The sequence below is a fragment of the Camelus ferus genome, chromosome 10 (genome assembly GCF_009834535.1).
Source record: "Camelus ferus isolate YT-003-E chromosome 10, BCGSAC_Cfer_1.0, whole genome shotgun sequence".
Taxonomy (NCBI): Eukaryota; Metazoa; Chordata; class Mammalia; order Artiodactyla; family Camelidae; genus Camelus; species Camelus ferus.
In genome coordinates this window covers 31,018,666-31,040,060 of record NC_045705.1, presented here as the reverse complement: position 1 = coordinate 31,040,060, position 21,395 = coordinate 31,018,666, and the positions used below count along the sequence as shown (strand labels likewise).

Below are 21,395 nucleotides of genomic sequence, written 5' to 3'. Positions count from 1 at the left end.
TACTGAATCCCATACTTCCTTTTCTACATACAGGATCAATGCTCCAAAAGTGAGGAGAGCCCCAGAGGGCCAATAAATCAGGATTCTGACAGTGGCAAAGAGCCAGAGCTGAGTATTTCTCTTCTCTTTTCCTAGTGTTAAATGTCTGAGTTATGGGGCTAAAAATCATTAGGCACAATATCAGGTGCACAACAGATTTTTTTGACATTTGAAAATAAGAAGCCATCATCCCTGTCCCGTATCTCCATACCCTGTGAAAAGAAGTCATGCTAAATCTTTCTAGCCATTCAATGGTGTTATTTCAGGAAAAAACAAGACAAAGGGGGCAAAATTAACCATTACTTAGCACACTTCTGTTACGTCCAGTCTGGGCTTAAGCCCCTTTGGTCCTGTTAAACATTTTCATTCTGCAGCAAGCAGGGTTGTCTTGAGTTCTTTCTAATGCATGTACTTCACGTCTGTGATGTATGACGAGTCTCATCTTTTGCTGCTCCTGCAGTAATCACCTTGTGGAACTCTTTGAGAACTTCTACCTGGCCGGGTCTGATGTAGATGTGTGACCGGATCCTGGTTAGGGCTCTTACAGCCTCGTCTGGAGTCCAACTATACGCCTGAAGTACAGGGTTGGGAATTCAGAAAGAAAAGAGGAGATGTTAGGGTGTCCTTAACCTAATAGCAAGTGCTAAAGGGCTCTCAGAATTTCATTTTTTTTAAAAAATTCCATTTTGGGGGGAGTTAAAAGCCATGCCCCACATATTATAAATGGAAGAACACTTTAACCCCCTCAACCAGTCCCACAATTGTGTGCAATAGGCTGGGTGTCGGGGGACACAAGTCAGTCTTTCCACCTAATTCTTGCTCTGCCAAACCTTGGAAATACAAGGCTGAACACATGAAGCTGAGATCCTAAACTCAAGGGGGCCTAGGCCTACTGGATGTCCTCCCTGAGCTAGGCTGTTGGTTACAAGAGTTTCCTGGAAAGAGTGCACCGTCAGTGTTTTTCTGCAGCTTGTCACCATGGCTAGAAAAACAGTATTTTTAAAATTTAACTAGGAGAGTTCTCTTTGTGTACTCACGTTACTTATTGGTTTATAACTCAATAGAACCAACAAAATACAGATTTTTAGCCTGCTGGCCAAATTCTCACTTGGTCCAAAATATCTCCTGACACCCTGTTTCTAGCAAACAGCATCCTGATGACCAAAACTTTAGTATTGTTAAATCATATACTCACCAGTCCACAGTGACACAAGGCCAGACTGGTTATCTTTATATTTCCTTTTTCCTCAGACTATCTACCTGATTTAGTAAACGTTCTGCACGGGCCACACAGGTAACAAAAATGAGTCAAGCTGGGGGGGTGTAACAGGAATCGATGGGACTAGAGTACTGGCTTCTTAATGTCTTTAAAAGCATCCCACCTGCCGATCGTAACAAACTGATAGGCAAAATTTTGTTGGATCCTGTTTCTAGAAACTAATGTGCAGAACTTTACTCTGAAATACTTAAATGTGCATCCCATAGAGCTGTAAGTGATCAGCACTATCATCTACAGTTCTAGATTTCTGAAATAAGATTTATAGCAAGTGTTTCCAGACTTTTGCTGATATTAACATCCTTCACAACTCCATTTTTTGAGTGCCTACTCTAGGTCAGTGCTTGCCATACTTTCTCATTCAAGCTTCATAACAGATTTAGTTTGAGGAAACTGAGCCTCAGAGAGGGTGACTTTTGCCACTTTTGCCTAAGGTCACACAGCTGGCAGGTGGCAAAGCCAGAGGTCAGCCTGTCTGCAAAGTTCAGATACTTTCCACCTCCCAACAGCCTGAAATTGGGAATATGGTTCTTTCTAGCAAGGCCTGCCAATAGACTGCTCCTGAAGTTCTGGAAATCTGTTGTAAAAGGGACCAGTCCAGAAGGACCTTTCCTACCTGAATCAGATATGCTGCCACCATAGTGGCACTTCTGGAACGCCCAGCTTTACAATGCACATAGACAGACTGGCCTAGCGACTGGTACTTGAGAGCAAACTGGACTCCTTTTTGGAGGTTAGCCAAGGTTGGGACTCCAGTCATGTCCACTGTGCTGAGCCGCAGCTGCTCGACTCCTACTTTCTTCCACTCCTGGAACCAAATCCACCAGCACAGAAAAGAAAATGAAAAAAGCTTGGTGTGAGTAGCAGGAAGATGGGCTCCCAAGAGACAGCAAAGCAACAAGGATGCTTCACTGTTTACTACAGTGTGAATATACTGTTTACTGTTTTCTTAAAAAGAGACTTACAGAAATGTCTTTCAAATGGCTGACCTACATGGTTGGTCTTTCATCACACAACAGCAATGCTGCTGAGTTAGAATTGTCCAAGATTTAAAGTGTTCTTAAAGTACCATATGGGTATTTGAATCTTTAGCTGCAAAATATGAGCTGTATAAAATTCATCTGCAATAGTTGTATAACTTTTTGCATAATCTTGGTGCCTGTGCAGTGATCCAGCTGCAGTTTTGCTACTAAGTTTTGCAAGAGCTTTCTGTTTCTCTTGCCCTAAGACTTCTTTTTACCACTTTTTTTTAAGAGAGTATGTGGTAGAAAATAGCACTAATTCATTTTAAAATTAAAATAACTGCACCTACTTTCATTATTGCAATATTATCACTTAGAAGGAAGAAAAGAATAAACAGGAGGAATAAGGCCTCTGGAAAACTGGGCAACTTTTTTTTTTTTTTAATTTGCCTCAAAACTTCAGATAGGCTCTAACTACCCTTATTAATCTCTTTAGCAAACAAGAGACTTAATGACTCTGAATGAAGATCAATATTTTTTACAGCTCATGAAATTAACAGAAAACAGCAAAATTTGGCAGCAGGTGGCTTATGCATCAATTACATCAAAAACACCCGGAGAGCCTGCTAAATATTCAGATTTCTGGGCCCCACTGTAGAGTTCTTGAGCCAGAATCTCTACGGGTTGTACCTAGGAATCTGCTATTTCAACAAGACTGCCAGATAACTCTTAGGCACATTAAAATGTGAGAACCACTGCCTTGGATACTTCTTTTCTCTAGGCTAGTGAGATAAGATAGCCACTTAGAAATGTCAGTGCTTCCCACCCAGAGACAGACTACTTTCTGTGACTCCTCTTGTTCCACAGGACTGACCACATTCAGGAACATTTACTGTTATGGCTAATAACTCCTGAGGTCTTGTGGCAAAGTACTGTGGGAAATCCAAGGAACTGTTATCCATTCTTTGAAAATGTATGCCATCACTCATCAATATATTTTAAATGTGAGTCACAAATATTTTTAAGGTTTCAAAAAAAATCTGTGGGTTGAAATAACTGCATGTTCATTATGCTCTATCAGTAAATAAGAAAGATGGTTGCGTAGTGCTAATAGAAGTCAAAAACCGTAAAGATAGGGCAACGTCTAATAACCATTTTGAAGAGTTCCACAAACAAGCATTCACATTTAATGAAAATCAATTTTTAGGCCTGAGCTTTGTTTACGACAGGGCTTTGGAGTTCCACTATCATCTCTAACACATGAATAAAAATTCCCTCAACTCAAAGCCACATGAGTCCTATGCAGTTTTTCCGGCGGGTGATTTTATGATCAGTTTACGGGGGATAAGGGGTAGCTTTTCTTTTTACAGTTTATAGCTGCCTTCATCTTGAGTACCTAACACAGCGTCTGATCCATACTTAGTGCTCAGTAAGTGTTGAATGAATGAAAGTAAGCCATAGGAAAGTTCTTTCAGTTCTGGTTACTGATTTAAGTTACCGAAATCAAGAATACATTTGTGCGAGAGGGTTATAGTTCAGTGGTAGAGTGCATGCTTAGCGTGAATGAGGTCCTGTTCAATCCCCAGTACCGCCATTAAAAAGTAAAGAATACATTTGTGCACAAAGGAGTAATCAGACTTTGTCAGCTCTACTTTTAAATGTCTTTCAGATCAGTTTCTATTTCAAAATTAGGTTTCTACCTCCAGCCAAAGCCATTTAAGCTTAGAGGCCCAGATCCTCTTCCAGAAGAGGCAAAAAAAAAAAAAAAAAAAAAAAGCCTGGGACACCTGTCTCTGGGGCAAGGTCACCTACAGCACCCCTCCCCCAACCTCCCCCAGGTTCAGGGTGGTGGGCGAGGCCGGCGGAGGCCTCTGCCCCAGCTCCTCCCAGGAACTCCGGCGCCTCACCTTTGAGGAGTTGCACAGGAACCTCGTCTCGTACTCCTCGTTCATGGTAATCACCCCGCGCACGTTCTCGTCCTGTACCAGCTGCCGAGGCAAAGAGGGGGCTCAGAAAGGGCCGCCGAGGCCCGGGCGGCGGTCGTCCGGCTCCCAGCCACGGCGCGGCCCGGCCTCCCGTCCCGGCTCACCCGGCGCGTCATGTTCCGCAGCGGCAGCGCGCCCAGCAGCACGGTGGAGTCGATGCGGTTGTACCAGTCGCGGTGCGCGCGGCCCGGCATCTTCCCGCGAAACACTGTGTACAGTAGCGTCGGGTAGAAGAGCACCCGGGCCAGGCCGGCCTCCAGCAACGTGCCGGCCGCCATCCCGCCCCACCTGGCCCGGCGCAGCGGCGACCTGCCCACCCGCGGGCTCGCGGTGGGCGGCCGCGGGGAGGACAGAGAGGGCGACGAGGCCGAGGGCTGAGGGTGGTCGGCAGCCTCCCGCGGAGGCGACGCGGTCGGCGCGGGCCTCTCAGGCGCCGAGTCCTCTGGCCTGGCCCCCAGGGACACCTCGGGACGGCCTGGGTCCCCGGGGTCCGGCACCATGGGTCAGGGGGAGGGGCCGCCGGCCTCGGGGGAGGGACCACGGCTTCCTGGGCGGGAAACTGGGACCCAGGCCGAGGGAGGCAGGGACCAATGGCCAGTGGGCCTGTAACCCCAAACCCCCTCCGGTGGGAGGGGACTGTGACCCCAGGTGAGGGGCACCCCCAGGTGAGGTGTGACCCCACCAAAAGGGAGACAGGACCAGGAAGAGACTCGAGGCGTAGGGTAGAGCCTTAAACGGGAGAGTGGAAGGGACTTTGAGCTCTTAAGTAGAGGCGCTTGGTGGAGAGGGCTAGACCAACATTGGACCTGGGTTCATCTGACCTTTCCCAACCTACTCCCCATCTGCCTGAATTCATGGCTCCCTCCTCGTGACCAAACTGCAGTATATGTATATTATGAAAAAAATATATATATAATATCTGTACTATTTATGAAAATATATTCGTATTAAGAAAAATATTATGATTGATAGGCTTAAATATAAAACCCAGACCTACAAAGAGATAAATGGAATGCTGTACTGCTGATTATTTACATTTAAATAGCTATCTGAAACTTGTACCTGGTGCTTTTTAAAAAGGTCTCTCTTCTTATAAGAGTAATACATACTTGTAACAACTGGAAAATACAGGAAGTAGAATTTAATCACCCATAATCCTACCATTTCAAATACATTTATTTTTTTCTTCTCCAATTTTCTTTTCTTTGTGTACCATTAAGTTAAAGTTTTTTAGGGGGAAGGATATAGCTTAAGTGGTAGAGCACATGCTTAGCATATACAAGGTCCTGGGTTCAATCCCCAGTAGAATAAATAACTGAACCTAATTACCTCCCCTGCCAAAAAAAGAATGTTTTTATAATAGTTTCATTGAGATATAATTCACATACCATACAATTCACCTATTTAAAATGTACAGTTCATTGTTTTCTAGGATATTTGCAGCTGTACAACCATCACCACAATCAGTTCTAGGACATATTCATCATCCCCCAAAGAAACTCTATACCCATTAGCAGTCACTCCCTGTCTCCCCTCAACCCACCAGGCCTAGGCAACCATTAATTTACTTTCTGTTTCTATAGATTGGCCTGTTCTGATCATTTCAAATAAATGGAATCATACTATATCCTTTCAGTCTGGCTTCTTTAAATTAGCATAATGTTTACAAGGTTCATCCATGTTATAGCATGTATCAGTACTCTTTCTTTTTATTACCAAATAATATCCCATAATATGGATAGACCACATTTTATTTCTCCTTTTATCAATTGATAGACTTGGGTTGTTTCCGCTTTTTGGCTATTTTGAATAATGTCTGTGTGAACATTCGTATACAAGTTTTTGTGTAGACATAATGTTTTCCATTTTAGGGGGAGGTAAGTTAGATTTATTTGTTTTTATTTTAACAGAAGTACTGGGGATTGAACCTAGGACCTCAAGCATGCTAAGCTCACGCTCTACCATTGAGCTATATCCTCCTCCAACATATGTTTTCATTTCTCTTGGATATTTATCTAAGAGTGGAATTTTGGGTTCATATGATAGTACTGTGTGGTTTATGTGCACCACTTAAAAAAATTGTACTCATGTTAGTAAACTTCTGTATCACAATTTTTTTAAATGTGCCGTAAGCACTTTCTGTATTATTATTATTGTCTTTATCATTTATAATAAACCTAATTACTATGCCACAATGTGATTGTTGTATTATTAGACATTCAGGATATTTCCGAATTTTTATTAGAAAGTATTTCCATCATTAAAATTTTTTCTATATTTAGTATTCCTATATTAGGATAGGTTCCTAAAAGTGGAATTACTGCGTCAAAGGATATTTTACAATTTTTGCTTTATATGAGGTGTATAACCTGAAAAGTTCCATGCTAAACCCCAAGCCCACTCTTCAGAAATACAGATTTTTATAAACATTTTATAAAAATATTTTATAAATATTCTTTCAACATTTCACGATGAACATTTTCATAATAAAATGAAAACCTGAAAACTTGAATAAATTGAACAGGGAAATCCCATGTAACCACCATCTAAATTCTACAATTAACATTTTATTGTTTGTTTTATCATGTTCATCCTATTTTTTGATACATTTAAAAAATACGTATTTTATAAAAATTGACTATTCTCTATTTACTGTTCTATAACCTGCTTTTTCACTCAACATTATTTATAAGTATTATACCATGTCAGTATAGGTAAATGTACAATTATTCTTTTCAAAGAGGAACAACACAGTATTCCAATATATGGATTTCTACTCAATTAAAAATAATAAATGAGTGTCCTGTATACTCCAGACAATATGCTAGCACTTGGTGTATATCAGTGAACAGTATCAATGAAGATATCTGTCCTCTCTTGCCTTTTCTATATGAACTGTACTGTGGAGTAACCAAATTCCTCCAGCTTGTGAGGGAAAGTTCTTTACAGCAGACTTCCTGTTAATAAATGTGGAAGGAATAATAAAATTAGAAACTCAGTATTTTGCATTTCAGCCAATAAATATGGATAGAATGACAGAATTAGAAACACAGCATTTTGGAATCCCTAGTGAAATAATTCATCCAGTCCATTGGGTCATCAATGTATAAAAGCCTTAGATAAGGATATGACATGAATTTCACCATGAAGGGATCAGGCTGAGGCCACAAATCTCCGTGTTTCTGAAAGCAGGACAACCCAACATCACAGACTCCCAAATGTGATGCAGTGTAATGCTCACAGCACCAACCTCAACAAATCAAACCTGAATTTAACCAGGTCTGAAGAGCTAACTTTCATTTATAGAAGATACAGGCAATAGAGGGGTAAGTTAAATGTCATCATGGTGGAGCAACAGACAAATCCAGAATGTGGGAGGTTCTACTGAGGCGGGAAGCCCCATAAAAATACCGGCAGGACCCCTAGGCAGGTCCGCTGGTCTCCTCCCAGCACCGTCCGGTTCCCTGGCCCAAAGGCTCTATCTCACTTTCTGCCTCTAAAGCGGCTAACTTACACCTAAAATTCTATTGGTTCCCTGAGCTCATTTCTGATTGGTTATTTCCTTCACTCCTGATTGGTTATTATTCTCATTTCTGATTGGTCCACTTCCCTAACTTCTGATTGGTCCATTTTAGTACTTCATTTGCATGGAGCTCACTCCTGATTGGCTATTTCTCTCACTCCTGATTGGTCTATTTCTACAAAGTTTGTTCCTGGTTAGTCAACTTCTGTTGTACTTTATTTGCACATGATGTTGCAAAGTGTAAAACTGGCAGCCTATAAAAGGCCTATGTAAACCTACAAGCGGGGTCCAGAGCTTGAAGTGTTAACTCCTCTCCGCCTGTTGGCTGGCTTAATAAACCTGAGTTCTCCAACTCTGCGAGTGCTGCTTGGTGTTTCAGCCAGATCTGGGTTGCTGTCACAACTGAGCTGTAACACCGAGCTGTAACACGTTTTTCCGCAGCATTTCAGGAATAACTGACTCAGTTTCTGCAACAAGTCAAAAACACGAAAGAAAAAAAAAAAAAAAAAAGAATGAGAGAGCAGCTGCCTCAGGTTAGGAATCCTAGAGACAAGACAAACAGAAGTAAACATGTGAACTGTTTGGATCCTGATTCAAATGAACCAGCTTTGAAAAGTGATGTTTTGAAATAACTGGAGACGTTTGATTATGGACTGAGATAATACCAAAGAATTATTGTTAATTTTGTTAATGTGGTTGTGGCTTGTCGCTATGTGAGAAATGTCTAAATTTACTTACTACATGCTTACAGAAGTATGTAGAAATAAATGACATATATGGGATTTGCATCAAAATACTGTACAAAGAAATAAAAGCCAGATTAGACAAATATGGCAAAATATTAATCATTGTTGAATCGGATTGATGTTCTATGAGAGTTCATTATGCTCTTCTGCCTCCTTTTAAAAATATTTTCAAAATGGAAGTTAAAAGCAGTATGGTTTTTACCACACAAATGTGTGATTAATAAAAATGATAAATACAGCAAATAATCTTTTATGACTTTTTCATTAAAGATTCAACCACATTGTTGTGTGCAGGTATTGCTCATTAATTTTTACTGCTCTCTAATAATCCATTGTATGATTATACCATCATTTATTTACCCATTCTCCTGTGATGAAAATTTAGGTTGGTTTCTGTTTTCATCAATTAAGACTGTATTAGTAAGTGGTTTCACTTTTTATATAGTCAAATTTATTATTATTCTCTCCACCCTGGCTTTCCTTTTTAGTTTCTGCTTAAAATAGTAACACATTCTTGCAATAAAAATGCAAGCACTTCAAAACTGTACAGTGTAAAAAGTGAATGTCTCCTGTAATCTCACCTCCAAGAAAACCACTATTAGAATTAGATGCATATTCCCCCAGGGATTTTTTTGTTTCTTTTTAGAAACTGTCCACCAAAATTCTTTAGCCACTTCTTTTACAATATCTGAGCAGCCATATATTCAATGCCCCTTGGAATGAGGTGGTACAGGACTCAGTTATCTCCAATGGAATGGGAGCCAAAGTGATGTATGCAAGCATGAGGACCAGTGGGCCTGGTCCATAAATTCTCCAATCTCTTCTATACCCTTTTTCTCTTCTTGTGGGATGGAATGGTGATGATGTTTTATGTTGGCTAGAATCATTTCAGCAGGAACAAATTATAGATGGCAGAGAGTCCCCATTAATCTGCGTCACAAAAAATTATTTAGAGTAGTAACTGGGAACATCTACCCTAATCTGTTAAAGGAGAGAGAAATTAAATTCTGTTTTGTTTCAGCTATTTATTTTAGGTTTAATTGTTACAGCAGCTTAACCTATCATAACAAATGTGTATTAATCAGTTGCAATGTGAAGTCCAACTCTTTTTTTGTGTTATAGCAATCTATAAATACTATAAAATATGCCGTTTTAACCATTTCTAAGTGTAGAGTTCATTGGCATTAAGTACATTCACATTGTTGCACAACCATCATCACCATCCATCTCTAGAACTTTTTACATCTTGCAAAACTGAAATTCTGTACCAATTAAACAGTAAATCCCCATTGACCTCTCCCCTCAGCTCCTGGAAACTACCATTCTACTTTCTGTTTCTATGAATTTGACACTATGTACCTCATATTAGTGGAATTATGTAATATTTCTCTTTTTGTGACTGGCTTATTTCACTTAGCACATAATGTCCTAAAGGTTCATCCATGTTGCAGTGTATGTCAGAATTCCCTTCCTTTTTAATGCTGAATAGTATTCCATTATAAGATTATATCACATTTTGTTTGTCCATTCATCCATCGATTGACACTTGGGTTGTGATACCCAACTCTTAATGAGCTTGGGCAAAAAGGATGATTTATTGACTCGTATAACAAACCTCAGAAAGGGCAACTGGATGTCAAAGATAAAGGAGATATCATTAAAAAAAAAAAGGGGGGGGGGCGAGTGGACAAATGGCATCAGACACCAGGGGAACCAGGGACTCAAATGCTACCAGGATTTTTTGTCTCTCACCATTTTTTCCCAGTCCCACATATCCGCATATCTGCCTCCTACGAGGAACTACCTCTCTTCCCTTAGTTGTTAAAAACAGAAGAATTGAATATATATATAAAATATATGTACACACACAAACCTTTTTGTCTAATGGCTTTTGATATGCCAATATTTAATTATAACATCATTTCTTTAATTGTTTCCCTGTTGGTGGATAGGGAACTCAACTGGGTTAACTTTTTTTTTTTCCTAACCAGTAACAAATAGAATTAGTTCCACGAGGGCAGAGACTCTATCTTATTCATACCTGTAACCTTATATGTCCAGCCCAGTGTCTGACATTCTTGGCATTCAATTAATTCTAGTCAGCTGAATCAAAGAATGCTGCAGAAAATGCCCTTGGATGTGCTTTACCCACTTGTGTTTCTGAAGGAAACATTTCTAGAAACACACTATCTACATTAAAGGATATGAGCATCTTTTAAAGAGGGTCATGGGGAGTTTTTCACAGCTTTGTTGAGTATAACTGATATTCACTAAACTACATGAATTTAAAGTATACACTTTGACATGTGTATACACTTATCAAATCATGACCACAATGAAAACAATGGAACATTGGAACAATGGAACACCCTAAAATTTTCTCATGTCCCTTCTTCCCACACCTCTTATTCCCTTGCCTCATTCCCTGGCAACTACTGATCCATCACAGATTAATTAATATGTTCTAGAACTTTATATAAATAGATGTGAGACTTTATATTCTAATTTTAATGACTACTGTTAAATTTTCCTCTCATATGGCTATATCTGTATACACTGAATGCCTGTTTCTCACAAATTTATCAACTTTTTAAATTTAATTAATTTATTTCCCATTCTGACAGTAAAAAAAAGTCCACATTGTTTTAATTAGAGTGTTTTTAATTATTTGTGAGTTAAGTTTGAACATCTTATGTTTATTGGCCATTTGTATTCTTCAGATGAACTGCGTTAATTTCTTTTGCCCATTTATCTGGTGGGTTGTTTGTTGTTATTCTCCCTGGCCATAGAACAGCACAAATTTTAAGTGTATGGCTTGATAAATTTTACATATCTAGACACCCAAACGACCTCCGCCCAGAATAAGATATAAAACTTTTCAGTACTCTAGAAAGCTCCCTTGTGCTCCCTGCAGTCAATAGTCAGAGCCGTCTCCCTAGCAGAGGCAACCTCTATTCTGACTTTCCTTATTATTTTTGCCTGTTCTCAAACTTCAGTTGAATAGACTTATACAGTATATACTCTTTTTTAATGACTTGTTTTGCTCAATATTATGTCTGTGCAATTCATCCAAATTATTATATACAGTTGCAGTTTGTTCCTTTTCACTGCTATGTATATTCACTTATAGTCACTTATAAGTATATTCCATAATTTATTTATCTATCATTTCCAGTTTGGGCTATTATTAATGGAAGTACTACAGACTTTTTTTTTTTTTTTTTTTGGTGGAAATAAATATTCACTTGAGTTGGGAATAGAATTGCTGCATCACAGGGTATAAGTCGATTTAGCTCTTTGACTTTAGTAAATAAAGTCAAACAGATTCCTAAAGTGGTTGGATCATTTTCATTCCTATCAACAATATATGAGAGTTCAAAAAAAAGGGATTCACTGCAAATCTCAGTAGGGAAAAGATGGTCTTTTCAAATGGTGCTGAATCAACTGGATATCCACATGAAAGAAAAAGAAAAGAATAGAAACTTGACCCGTATCTCACCCCATACACAAAAATTAGAGATGGATCATAGATCTAAATGTGAAAGATTAAAACAATAAAGGAGAAAATTTTCATGACCTGGGTAAACAAAGATTTCTCAGACAGAACACAGAGATCACCAACCATTAAAATTAAAAGGAGTGATAATACCAAGTGGTGGTAAAGATGCACTCTTAATATTCTAATAAATCTTTTTGAGTTTTGTCCCTCTCAATAAACGCTGTCTAACAAAAGTGGGATCATATTGTACCTATTAATTTGTTACCTGCTTTATTCACTAAGCATGTATCATGAACATTTTCCCACAATTAAATATTTTTCTGCATCATTATTTGAAAATATGTATGATATTCTAGGCTATGGATATATCATACTGCATCAATCTTACCAAATTTTATACTATTTCAACAATGTTATGATTCATAATACATCAGTACATCTCTGTGCTTATCCTGATTATTTCCTTAAGAAAAGCTCCTGGGGGAAGGAAATAGTGCATGAGGTCCTGGCTTCAATCCCCAGTACCTCCACCGAAGGAAAAAAAAAAGCTCCTAGAAACGTATGTAAATTCTCAGATTCCTCCAGACAGATTATCTGAATTTTATTTCCACCGGTACTTGGAGGAGGCTTGTTTCCTTGCATCCTTATTAAGACTAAAAAAAAAAAAAAAACCAAAACCAAAAAACCTTAATTTAGAAGGCAAAAAAATGAAACAGGGAGCTTTTCATACTTGTCTGCATCTCACATCAGCTCTTTTGTATTTGGACTAGTGTTTTGTCCATGCTGGGAAGCCCTTCGAAGTTAGAAGAATCTATGTTTATCATGTAATTGTTCCTCCACTCCATTTTGGAGAAATGGACTGTGGCCTTCCTCGGTAGCTAGTTGCAAGAGTGACAGCAGTGCCCTGCAAGAAGTGACCCTATGTTAAGAGGAAGATAAAATAGGGAAAGTTTCTGGTTGCCCTTCAAGAAATATCTGTTGAGGGGGGATAGTATAGCTCAGTGGTAGAGTGCATGCATGTCTAGCGTGCATGAGGTTCTGGGTTCAATCCCCCGTACCTCCATGAAAACAAATGAATCAATAAATAATCTTAAAGTGAGATTGAGACTGGTAAAAGGTACTTAATAAAAATATTTAAAAAGAATATATCTGTTGAGTTAGACACTGTGAAAAGCACTGGAGAGACAAGAGGATTGCAAGGCAGGTGTGGTCTCCCCTCTTATATAGCTCATGGCAGGTTTCAGAAAGCTTCTGAAGGCTAAACAATTCATCCTCTTATTTCATACCCAGTACCTAGATATGCCTATTCATGAATTGAACAATATTTATTGATGGGTGAGAGGGATTGGATGAAGGTGGTCAAAAGGTACAAACTTCAGCCATAAGATAAATAAGTACTGGGGATGCAATGTACAATATGATGGCTCTAGTTAACATGCTGTATGGTATATTTGAAAGTCGTTAAGAGTAGATCTTGAGTTCTTATCACAAGGTAAAAACTTTTTTTCCTTTTTTTGTATCAATATGAGATGATGGATTTTAATTAAACTTGTTGCGGTAATTATTTCACAACACATGTAAGTCAAATAAAAAAACCCCAGCGTCTATTGAGCTTCTACATGGTGTTACTCTAGGCTCTGAGGATATAAAACAGACAATATCCCTGTCCCCATAGAGTTTACCTTCTGGTGTGGGAAGACTACAAATGAAATAAGTAAAATCAGATGATAAGTGCTTTGCATAAAAGGAAAGAAGGAAGAGGGGATTGGAAACATGGGTGTACGTGTGTGTAATTTTAAATAGAGTGGTCAGAGAAAGCCCAATTGAGAAGGTGACATTTAAGTCAAGACCTGAAGGAGGTGAGGAGGTGAACCACAGGGATATCTGGATGATCCTATGGCACACAGAAGAATGGGACAGATTCTCTGCTTAAAAGATTTTACAGTCTATGGCAGCTGGGAGACTAATATAAAATTACTTGTGGTAATGTATGTGACAATATCGTGTAAACTATAATGGTCTATAAATATGTTTTCAGTAAATTACACATAAAACTATAAACAAGAACAAGATCATATATCAGCATTATAAATGTATATAAAATGATAAACTACACATTACAATTAAGGAATACGATTGTGTACAATTTAGGGGCTAATTGTTCCGATCTATATGGAACTAGAAACACTGTTGTTAGTTTCCCCAGCTCCCCACAAGGGGAAAAAAGTGCTTCCAACACATGGGAAAACCCTTGAGGCTTCTGCCTGGGAGTCCACTTATTTTTTGTGGTAAGGTAGGGTATAATCAGTATTTGTGGGTATAAGAATTATTCGCTCTGGGAAGTCAGATGTTACAGAGAAATCATTTGCAAACCCATGAGTTATTTGCATGTTGCTGGGGCCAAAATGTACAAGAACTAAGTTTTCTTTCTCTGTCTGCATTTCATTGTCCCACATGGTGTAGAATAAATGACGTTGACCTTTTAAACAAACAAACAATTGTACTGTTTGTATTTTACCTGGATCCTGAGATTCCTGGGGAGGAGGTCTTCAGGGACCTAACCTGAGTTATTGATTTTTTTTTTTTTTTCTGGGAGAAGCAGTTTAGGGCTGGAAAATCAGTCTCTTATGAGCCTTCTGAGCTTCTTGGCGCTGCAAGGATTTTTATAAGGTCGTACATTCACACAGCCGATCATTCTGCTAGAAAGCATTCCCCTAACTCTGAAAGCTTGCAGTACGCTCACATTCCATATTTCAGCTGAGAAGGAAAGCCTGGATCCTGTTGTTTGTCTGCTGGGGTAGAAAGAAGTGTCATGTGCCCAGCGCTGGCCAAAGACCCATCCCATTCATTCATTCATTCATCAAATATTTTATTATGCGCATATTCAGGGCCAAGTGAAGTCCTTGCCCACCAGTTCACCCAGAACTCCTGCGGGTGTGGGATACAGAGTCGAGAACTTCAGGTTCTCAGGCCGGGGTCTTCCCACCCTTTTCTCCAGCAGAGCTCCGAGACAAAGAGATGTGCCCCTGCAGCTCCTTGGGCTGATGGTTCCGCCCGAAGCTCTGGGGATTCCGGCGCGCCTGCTTCTCCACTCCCCAGCCCGAGGGGGCGCTGCAGCGCCGGGCGCTCGGCCCGCCCTTGCGCGGCGCACCGCTCGGATCCGCGCTGCGGCCGGCACCGCGGTGGTACGTTCCCCTCGCTGCCCTCCCCCTTCTTCTCGGCCCTCCCCGCCGGTGGTAGGTGCCGGAAGTGCCGCCATTTTGGGGTGTTCTGCTCTGGCGGCAGCGGCAGCGGCAGCGGCGGCGGGACGCGGAGGCTCCCCCGGGACTCGGCCTCAGCAGCGAGGCGGCGGCGGCGGCGGCTGCGAAGGCGCAGGCAGCAGCTGAGGCAGCGGCGGGCTCAGGTGCAGCCGCTGGTGAGTGCGGTGGCCGCGGGATAACGGGCCGCGGGTAGGAGGGAGGGAACGAGCGAGGGAGGGAAAGGGGCAAGAGGGTGGCGCCGCGGGGCGGGTCTTGCCCGGGCGGCCGCGGGTCACAGGGCCCTCCGGGCGCGGCCGCTCTTCGTTACCCGCTCCCCGGAGGCAGGTCTGCGATTTCCTCCCGTGTGTCGGGGTCCTCCGCTCCCCGGGTCTCTCCGCGCTTGCCCGGCGCGTGCCCCCGCGCCCAGGGAGACCCGCCCTCCTCGTGGCCTTGTCTCCTGTCCCCGCGCCCTTTGCCTCCACCCTCGGGGTCCAGAGGGCTCCGTTCTAGGCCCAGGGTAGCTTCGTCCTCCTTTTTCCGGCAGGCGTGCCAGACCCAGGCTGCCAGCCCGGTACACCCCTTCTCTGCTCCTGTCGCCCCACGTGTTATTGGTGTTTACCGGTTGGGGGTCCTCAGGACCCCCGCCTCTGGAGAACAGCGCTTCTCCTCAGGAGCCTCGAGAGCCCCCCGTTCCTTGCCCCAGATCCGCTAGGGCCTTGGCTCGCCCTCCCCCCACGTCAGGTGCTCACCCAGTCGTGGCCTAGTAGCGGGGCTGGAATCTCGCACCCGGGAGCACGGTGAGGAGCTTTCTTCGCTATCTGGTTTTGGATTTAAAGCCTTTACTGTGTTGGTTGTGGTCCTCGGGGCAGAATGTTGTTTTAATTCTCTAAGACTGTTGCACGGGCTTTAAGCAGCTTCTCCTTGGTTTAGGCTCATCCTCGTAGTTGAGGGGAAGGGTGGTGAGATTTTGATTGGAGCCTGTTTTAGCAAAATGGACTCTTTTCCTCGCCAGCAAAGTTAATGCTGTACTCTTATTATCATAGCGTAAAAAGCTGTGTAAAAACCGTTTTAGAAAGCTGTATGATGTCTGTAGTGTAAGGGGTTACAGATACCTGATAAATCCTTTACAGGAACTTCACCCTTTAAAGTTTTTTTCGCTTTTTTTGATTTTCTGTGGATTGGAAAGGCTTTAATTACTTTCTTTCACCTTTTCCACAAGTGTTGGGTCGGCTCTTTTCCAAAAGTGTGGCATCTCAGAGTGGAATGCAAGTTTCAGTTTCTCCTTAAATTCTTGTTGTGGAAGAGTCGTCCCTGAGAATCACTGAGGGTTCTTTCTGTTGGAACATTACTGAGTTCACTTGGAAAATCATCGAATTACTAGGCATAAATTATTGCTACAGATCTCTCCCTTACCCCCATGCCAGTTTTTGTATTTTTTTAGCTTTACTCACAGTATGCGGCTTTTGATCATGAATTAGCCAAGACTGAAGTATTGCTGTTAGTAAAGCAAACTCGGAGCTTTTCAGCTGTTGCTTTAACCAGGAAGTTTGTGGTTTCCCCAGTGGTTCTTTCCTCTTGACTGTCCACCACCTGTTTCCATTAAGAATGGCCTTTGGCCGAAAGTTTAAGACTCAGCTTCTTTCCAACCATTCATTCTTGCCCACAGGGTTTTCTTCTCCTCAGATGGTATCTAGACTTAAAATCCATAAGCTGGCGGGGTTGTTAGAAAAAGAATATCTTTTCCAACATCTTCACTTTTCAGATGAGGAAACTGAGGCTTCCAGAAGTTAAGCCACTTACTTGCCCAAGATTGTATAGCAAGTGATCTTAGAACAGTCCCAGCACAGATTTTTTTAAACAAACAATATGTCATGAGCAATAATGCAAATTGCCCTTTAAGAAGTGATGGAATGGAAAGGGCCGCAGGCTTGAAGTTGGAAAGTCTAGATTGTAATCCTTGCTCTGTTACTAGCTGTGCAGCTTTGACCAAGTCACTGTTTTGAGCCTCAGTTTATTCTTTCCTGCAGAATGGAGGCAATGGTGTCTGTTTCACATGGTGTTAATCCAGCTTCATTGCAGTAATGTGTAAAAGTGCCTGTGGTATAAGAGACAGTGAAATTTTGAGCCAGAATGAATTATTTTTCTAAAGATTTCCAGTTATTTTTCTTACTACGGAAATAAACAGATTCATTATAAAAAACACAGACAAACCAAAACATTTCTCACCTGTACGCTTACCTGTCAAAGGTGATTAATATTTGGTCTTTATCTTATCCTTTCTATATACTATAGAAATGTTTATTATTTTACTAAAATAGGCTTATGCTAGTTAGGATTTATGATGTGATTTTAAGATTTGATAATAAGTAATAGGCACATTTTAACTGATGCTCTGTGTTTAACAGCTCTAGCACATGTGAGGTAGGCCAGTGGATATCCCAGTACAGGAGCAGAGAAGTCACACTTTTCAACATGCTGGGCTGCAAGAAGAGGAAAGGAATGGCAGAGACCTAACATTTATTGTACATCTATTGTGTGATTTTTTTTTTTTTTTTTAAGGAAAGGTTTGGGCTCTGCTGCTAAACATAGTGTGAGTCCTGAATTCCATGCCCCTTCCTGTGACTGCTACTGCAGCTTCTTTAGCTTAATTTTCCTGTGAGGCCAGACTTAATAAGGAAGTGGGAGGTTATAAGGTGGTGGTGGTGTGCTTTGGAAAGGGAAAGAGAAGAGCTGTCACCTAGAGGCTGGGGTAAAGAAACTGAAGTAGGAGCATAGGCTCCTCTGCTCAGGGCTTTTGGTACTTCAACAAATTGCTCTGTTTCTTCTGCCCCCTTTTTTTTTTTTTTAAACAGCTTTATTGAGATACAATTCATGTACCATACAATTCAATAGTTCGGGTATATTATCAATTTTTTGAAATTGTGGTAAAATATAACAGTCTCTCATTTTAACCATTTTTTATGCATTAAAAAAACACATAACCTAAATTTTATCATCTTAATTATTTTTGAGTGTCCATTTTTAAGAGTACAATTCAGTGGTATTAAGTATATTCACAGTGTTTTGCAGTCATCACCATTGTCTACTTCCAAGATGTTTTCTTCACCTGAAACAAACTCTAACCAGTAGGTAATAACTATCCATTCCCCTCTCTTCCTAGCCCCTCTTAACCTCTAGTCTACTGTCTTTGTCATTTTGCCTGTTCTGCATATTTCATGTAACTGGGATCATACAATATTTGTCCTTTTGTATCTGCCTTATTTCACTTAGCACGGTGTTTTCAACGTTCATCCATGTTGTAGCATGTGTCAGCACTTCATTCCTTTTTGTGGCAGAATTCCTCTGCATACCGAGGTCAGGAATGTCTCTTTCATCTTGGTATCTTGCCTTCTTTTGGAGCTCCATAAAGGCTTTTGAATTGGTTAGATTTCATGCTCTTCATGTGGATTGCCAATTACAGAGGGGTGTCCGCTGACATTCTCAAATCTCTTGAAAAATTCCAACATGTCAGTGTGCTTTAAAAAATATGTAACAGTAAACCAAGTTACGGTTAACAGCATCATATCTAATTTCTGATCTAATCACAATTTCAGTCTTTGAACATGCAGCATTTTCAAAATATGGATTATGTACAGAAAAAGTGTCACATGTTTCTGCCTTTGCAGAGCTATAAATATGAATGGTTTTTGTTAGAGGGGTGGACTGATAATCCAGGTATTCCATATTGTATAAAGTTTATAAACCTGGCACTTAATGGCCTGCTTAGAATTAATAACGAATACTTTGAGGATAAGAGCATTTTGAAGGTTATAGGCCTCCCAGTTTGTTTCACTGTGAACAGAGATATTCAGAGTATTCTCATGCATGAAAGGCTTCCTTTTTAAGGTGAACTTTTTCTTATTTTTTCGAGGGTCATAACTGATCTTTTTTTTAATTTGAATTTTGGAACTCTTTTTTTGGGGGGAATTAGGTTTATCTATTTATTTATTAAGTGGAGGTACTGGGGATTGAAGCCAGGACTTCATGCATGCTAAGCATGCGTTCTACCACTGAGCTATATACCCTCTCTCCATAACTAATTTTGATATGCTTGATTGTCTACTTTTCCTCTCCTTGCTTTTTAGATCCAGTCTCCAACTCCATTTTCCTCATCTCCAGTAATAAAGGGAGTTTGATATTAATCCTCGGGACATGGGATGAATTGAAAGTTTTACTCAGTTAACGCCATTGTCTCAAAGAGATATTACGACCTTCACAGTACCTAACACATGGGAGTTTTAGTGTTAGGGAGGATTTATATACTTCTTTTTCAAACAACATGAACCATTCTTTTGTTCAGAACTATTCCTTTTGATTATTTTTGATAATAATTAGAAGCAGGACGTGTCCTGGAAGTTCAAGTATTTCAGAAATATAATTTGAACCAGGAATTAACCTTCTATAAAGGCTTTTTGAGCGGAACTTACAACAAATTCTAAAGTTGATTGTAAGTAATATGATCCTGTATTTACCTGTGCACTTCTTCCTAAGAGGTGCTATAGCATGCTGAAATGGTCAAAGAGTGGAGGGTGGGGGTGGGTATATAGCTCAGTTAGTAGGGTGCATGCTGAGGTACTTGGTTTGATCCCCAGTACCTCCGTTAAAAAAGGAAGAAAGAAATGAAATCGTCAAAGAGCAAGTAAAATAGAAACAAGAAATTTTTAATGCTAGTTTTTAATTGAGCTATAGTTGATTTACAGTATTATGTAAGTTTCAGGTGTACAACATAGTGATTCACAATTTTTAAAGGTTATACTCCATTTATAGTTATAATTAAATATTGGGTATATTCCAAAATAAGGAAAATATGAACAAAACCTAGAGAATTAGTCTTCCTATAACTGAGAGTTGATTCTTGGATTTTTGAGTCCTTAAAATTGGTTTGAAACCTGTGATTTGAAAGAATTATTTGACTTAAATGGGTTTATAAGCATAGCCTGGAAGGGATAGGTTTGACAGCTCCAGGTATTGGGCCTAAAAATCGGTGAAATCATTGTGTGACCTTAACATTTCTCGACCTGTTTCTCCCAGTTTTGAAATGGAGATAACCAATGTGGAATTGTAATGTGAGAATTAATTGAGATAACTTAAGCTAGGCACTGGATAGTGCCTGGTACAGGGCTGATAATGCTATTTCCTTTTTTCATCTGTAAAAATGTTGACTACTTATCTCATGTCAGTAATGCAGTTCAGTCAAGTAAAATACGGCTAAAATGCTTAGCAGTGTCATATATAGGCAGACAGTAGCTACTGTCAGTGTTCCTTTCCTTTCCCCTTTTGGGTGTCCCCCATCCCTCCACCCTGAGAGGCACTGGGGACTGAACCCAGGACCTTTTACATGCTAAGTACATGCTCTATCACTGAGCTAAACCTCTCAACCTTCCTCCTTTTGGGTATATTTTATTTTGCGTTTTCCTTTGTTTATTGTGGATTAAGGGTAAGATTGTTTTCTAAAGTCCAGTTTGTGCATCTGAAATGTTTTGCTTTGAAGGGCATTCTTCCCCATAGAATCTTTTTAGCTCATTGTTCCCTGTAGAATGCTTGGGTAATGTGGTTTCCCTAGATTCATCTTCACTGCCTATACTTCACATGAGAGTCTGTTGATAGGAGGCTTCTATGTTCATAGAAAACTGAAAATTACATAGGGGTATATTATTGGATTTGCAGTAGGGACACCTGGGACCGTTCCTAATCGTAGGTAACTAGTTTTACGCTTGGAGAGAGGGTGGATGCTAATATTTAGAGTTGTAATGTAGATGAAAGAGTTAATCAGTTTTAGCTATTGGCTTTGTAAACTATGTTGTATCAAGAATCCTTATCTGAGCTTTGTAATTTGCTGAAGGTAGTTTTCCTGTTGAGATCTTTGTAATTGTAACTTGTCCTTGTCATGAAATTGGCTGTTGGAATCTCCTTACTGTAGTGGTGTCTGTATAGAATTAATCAGAACTGTTCTGTAGTTTTTTTAACCTCTGCTATGCTGTTGAGCCATGAGCATTTTTTTTTAATTTCTTTGAGTTCTATACCTTTAAAATTTTTCAAGAATGTTTTTTATCCGTAATAAACTCCGTATTGACTTAACATATTCTT

The 21,395-nt window shown here is 40.3% G+C and overlaps 2 protein-coding genes across 16 annotated transcripts in view; one reads left to right on the top strand and one right to left on the bottom strand.

Moving 5' to 3' along the window:
* Window positions 1-276: 276 nt before the first annotated feature.
* PTPMT1 (protein tyrosine phosphatase mitochondrial 1) lies at window positions 277-5,217 on the bottom strand. 2 transcript variants are annotated; one of them, XM_032488662.1, is made up of 4 exons: window positions 4,367-4,807; window positions 4,185-4,265; window positions 1,932-2,123; window positions 277-611 (listed from the first exon to the last, which is right to left on the bottom strand). In XM_032488662.1, the coding sequence occupies exons 1-4, from the start codon at window positions 4,760-4,762 to the stop codon at window positions 453-455; spliced, it is 828 nt and encodes a 275-aa protein (XP_032344553.1). In that variant the 5' UTR covers window positions 4,763-4,807; the 3' UTR covers window positions 277-452. The 2 variants fall into 2 exon arrangements, with proteins under 2 accessions (XP_032344553.1, XP_032344554.1); XM_032488663.1 differs by lacking the exon at window positions 1,932-2,123 and having other exon boundaries at window positions 4,367-5,217.
* Window positions 5,218-15,265: 10,048 nt separating this feature from the next.
* Window positions 15,266-21,395, top strand: part of CELF1 (CUGBP Elav-like family member 1) — a 64,128-nt gene continuing 57,998 nt past the window's right edge. For 4 of the 14 annotated variants that reach the window (XM_032488648.1, XM_032488650.1, XM_032488644.1 and 1 more), the window contains exon 1: window positions 15,269-15,445. The gene's annotated coding sequence lies outside the window, so the exon portion shown is untranslated. Of the gene's footprint in view, window positions 15,446-21,395 lie in introns of all 14 variants that reach the window. The other 10 variants (XM_032488647.1, XM_032488649.1, XM_032488646.1 and 7 more) reach the window with 7 other exon arrangements.

Excerpts from the sequence above, each read along its gene's own strand:
- PTPMT1 (XM_032488662.1), bottom strand. The coding sequence starts at position 4,762 with ATGGTGCCGGACCCCGGGGACCCAGGCCGTCCCGAGGTGTCCCTGGGG. Across the intron at positions 4,266-4,366 it reads TGCGGAACATGACGCGCCGG|CTGGTACAGGACGAGAACGT; the intron begins GTGAGCCGGGAC and ends TTGCCTCGGCAG. Across the intron at positions 612-1,931 it reads TGGCAGCATATCTGATTCAG|GCGTATAGTTGGACTCCAGA; the intron begins GTAGGAAAGGTC and ends CCTGTACTTCAG.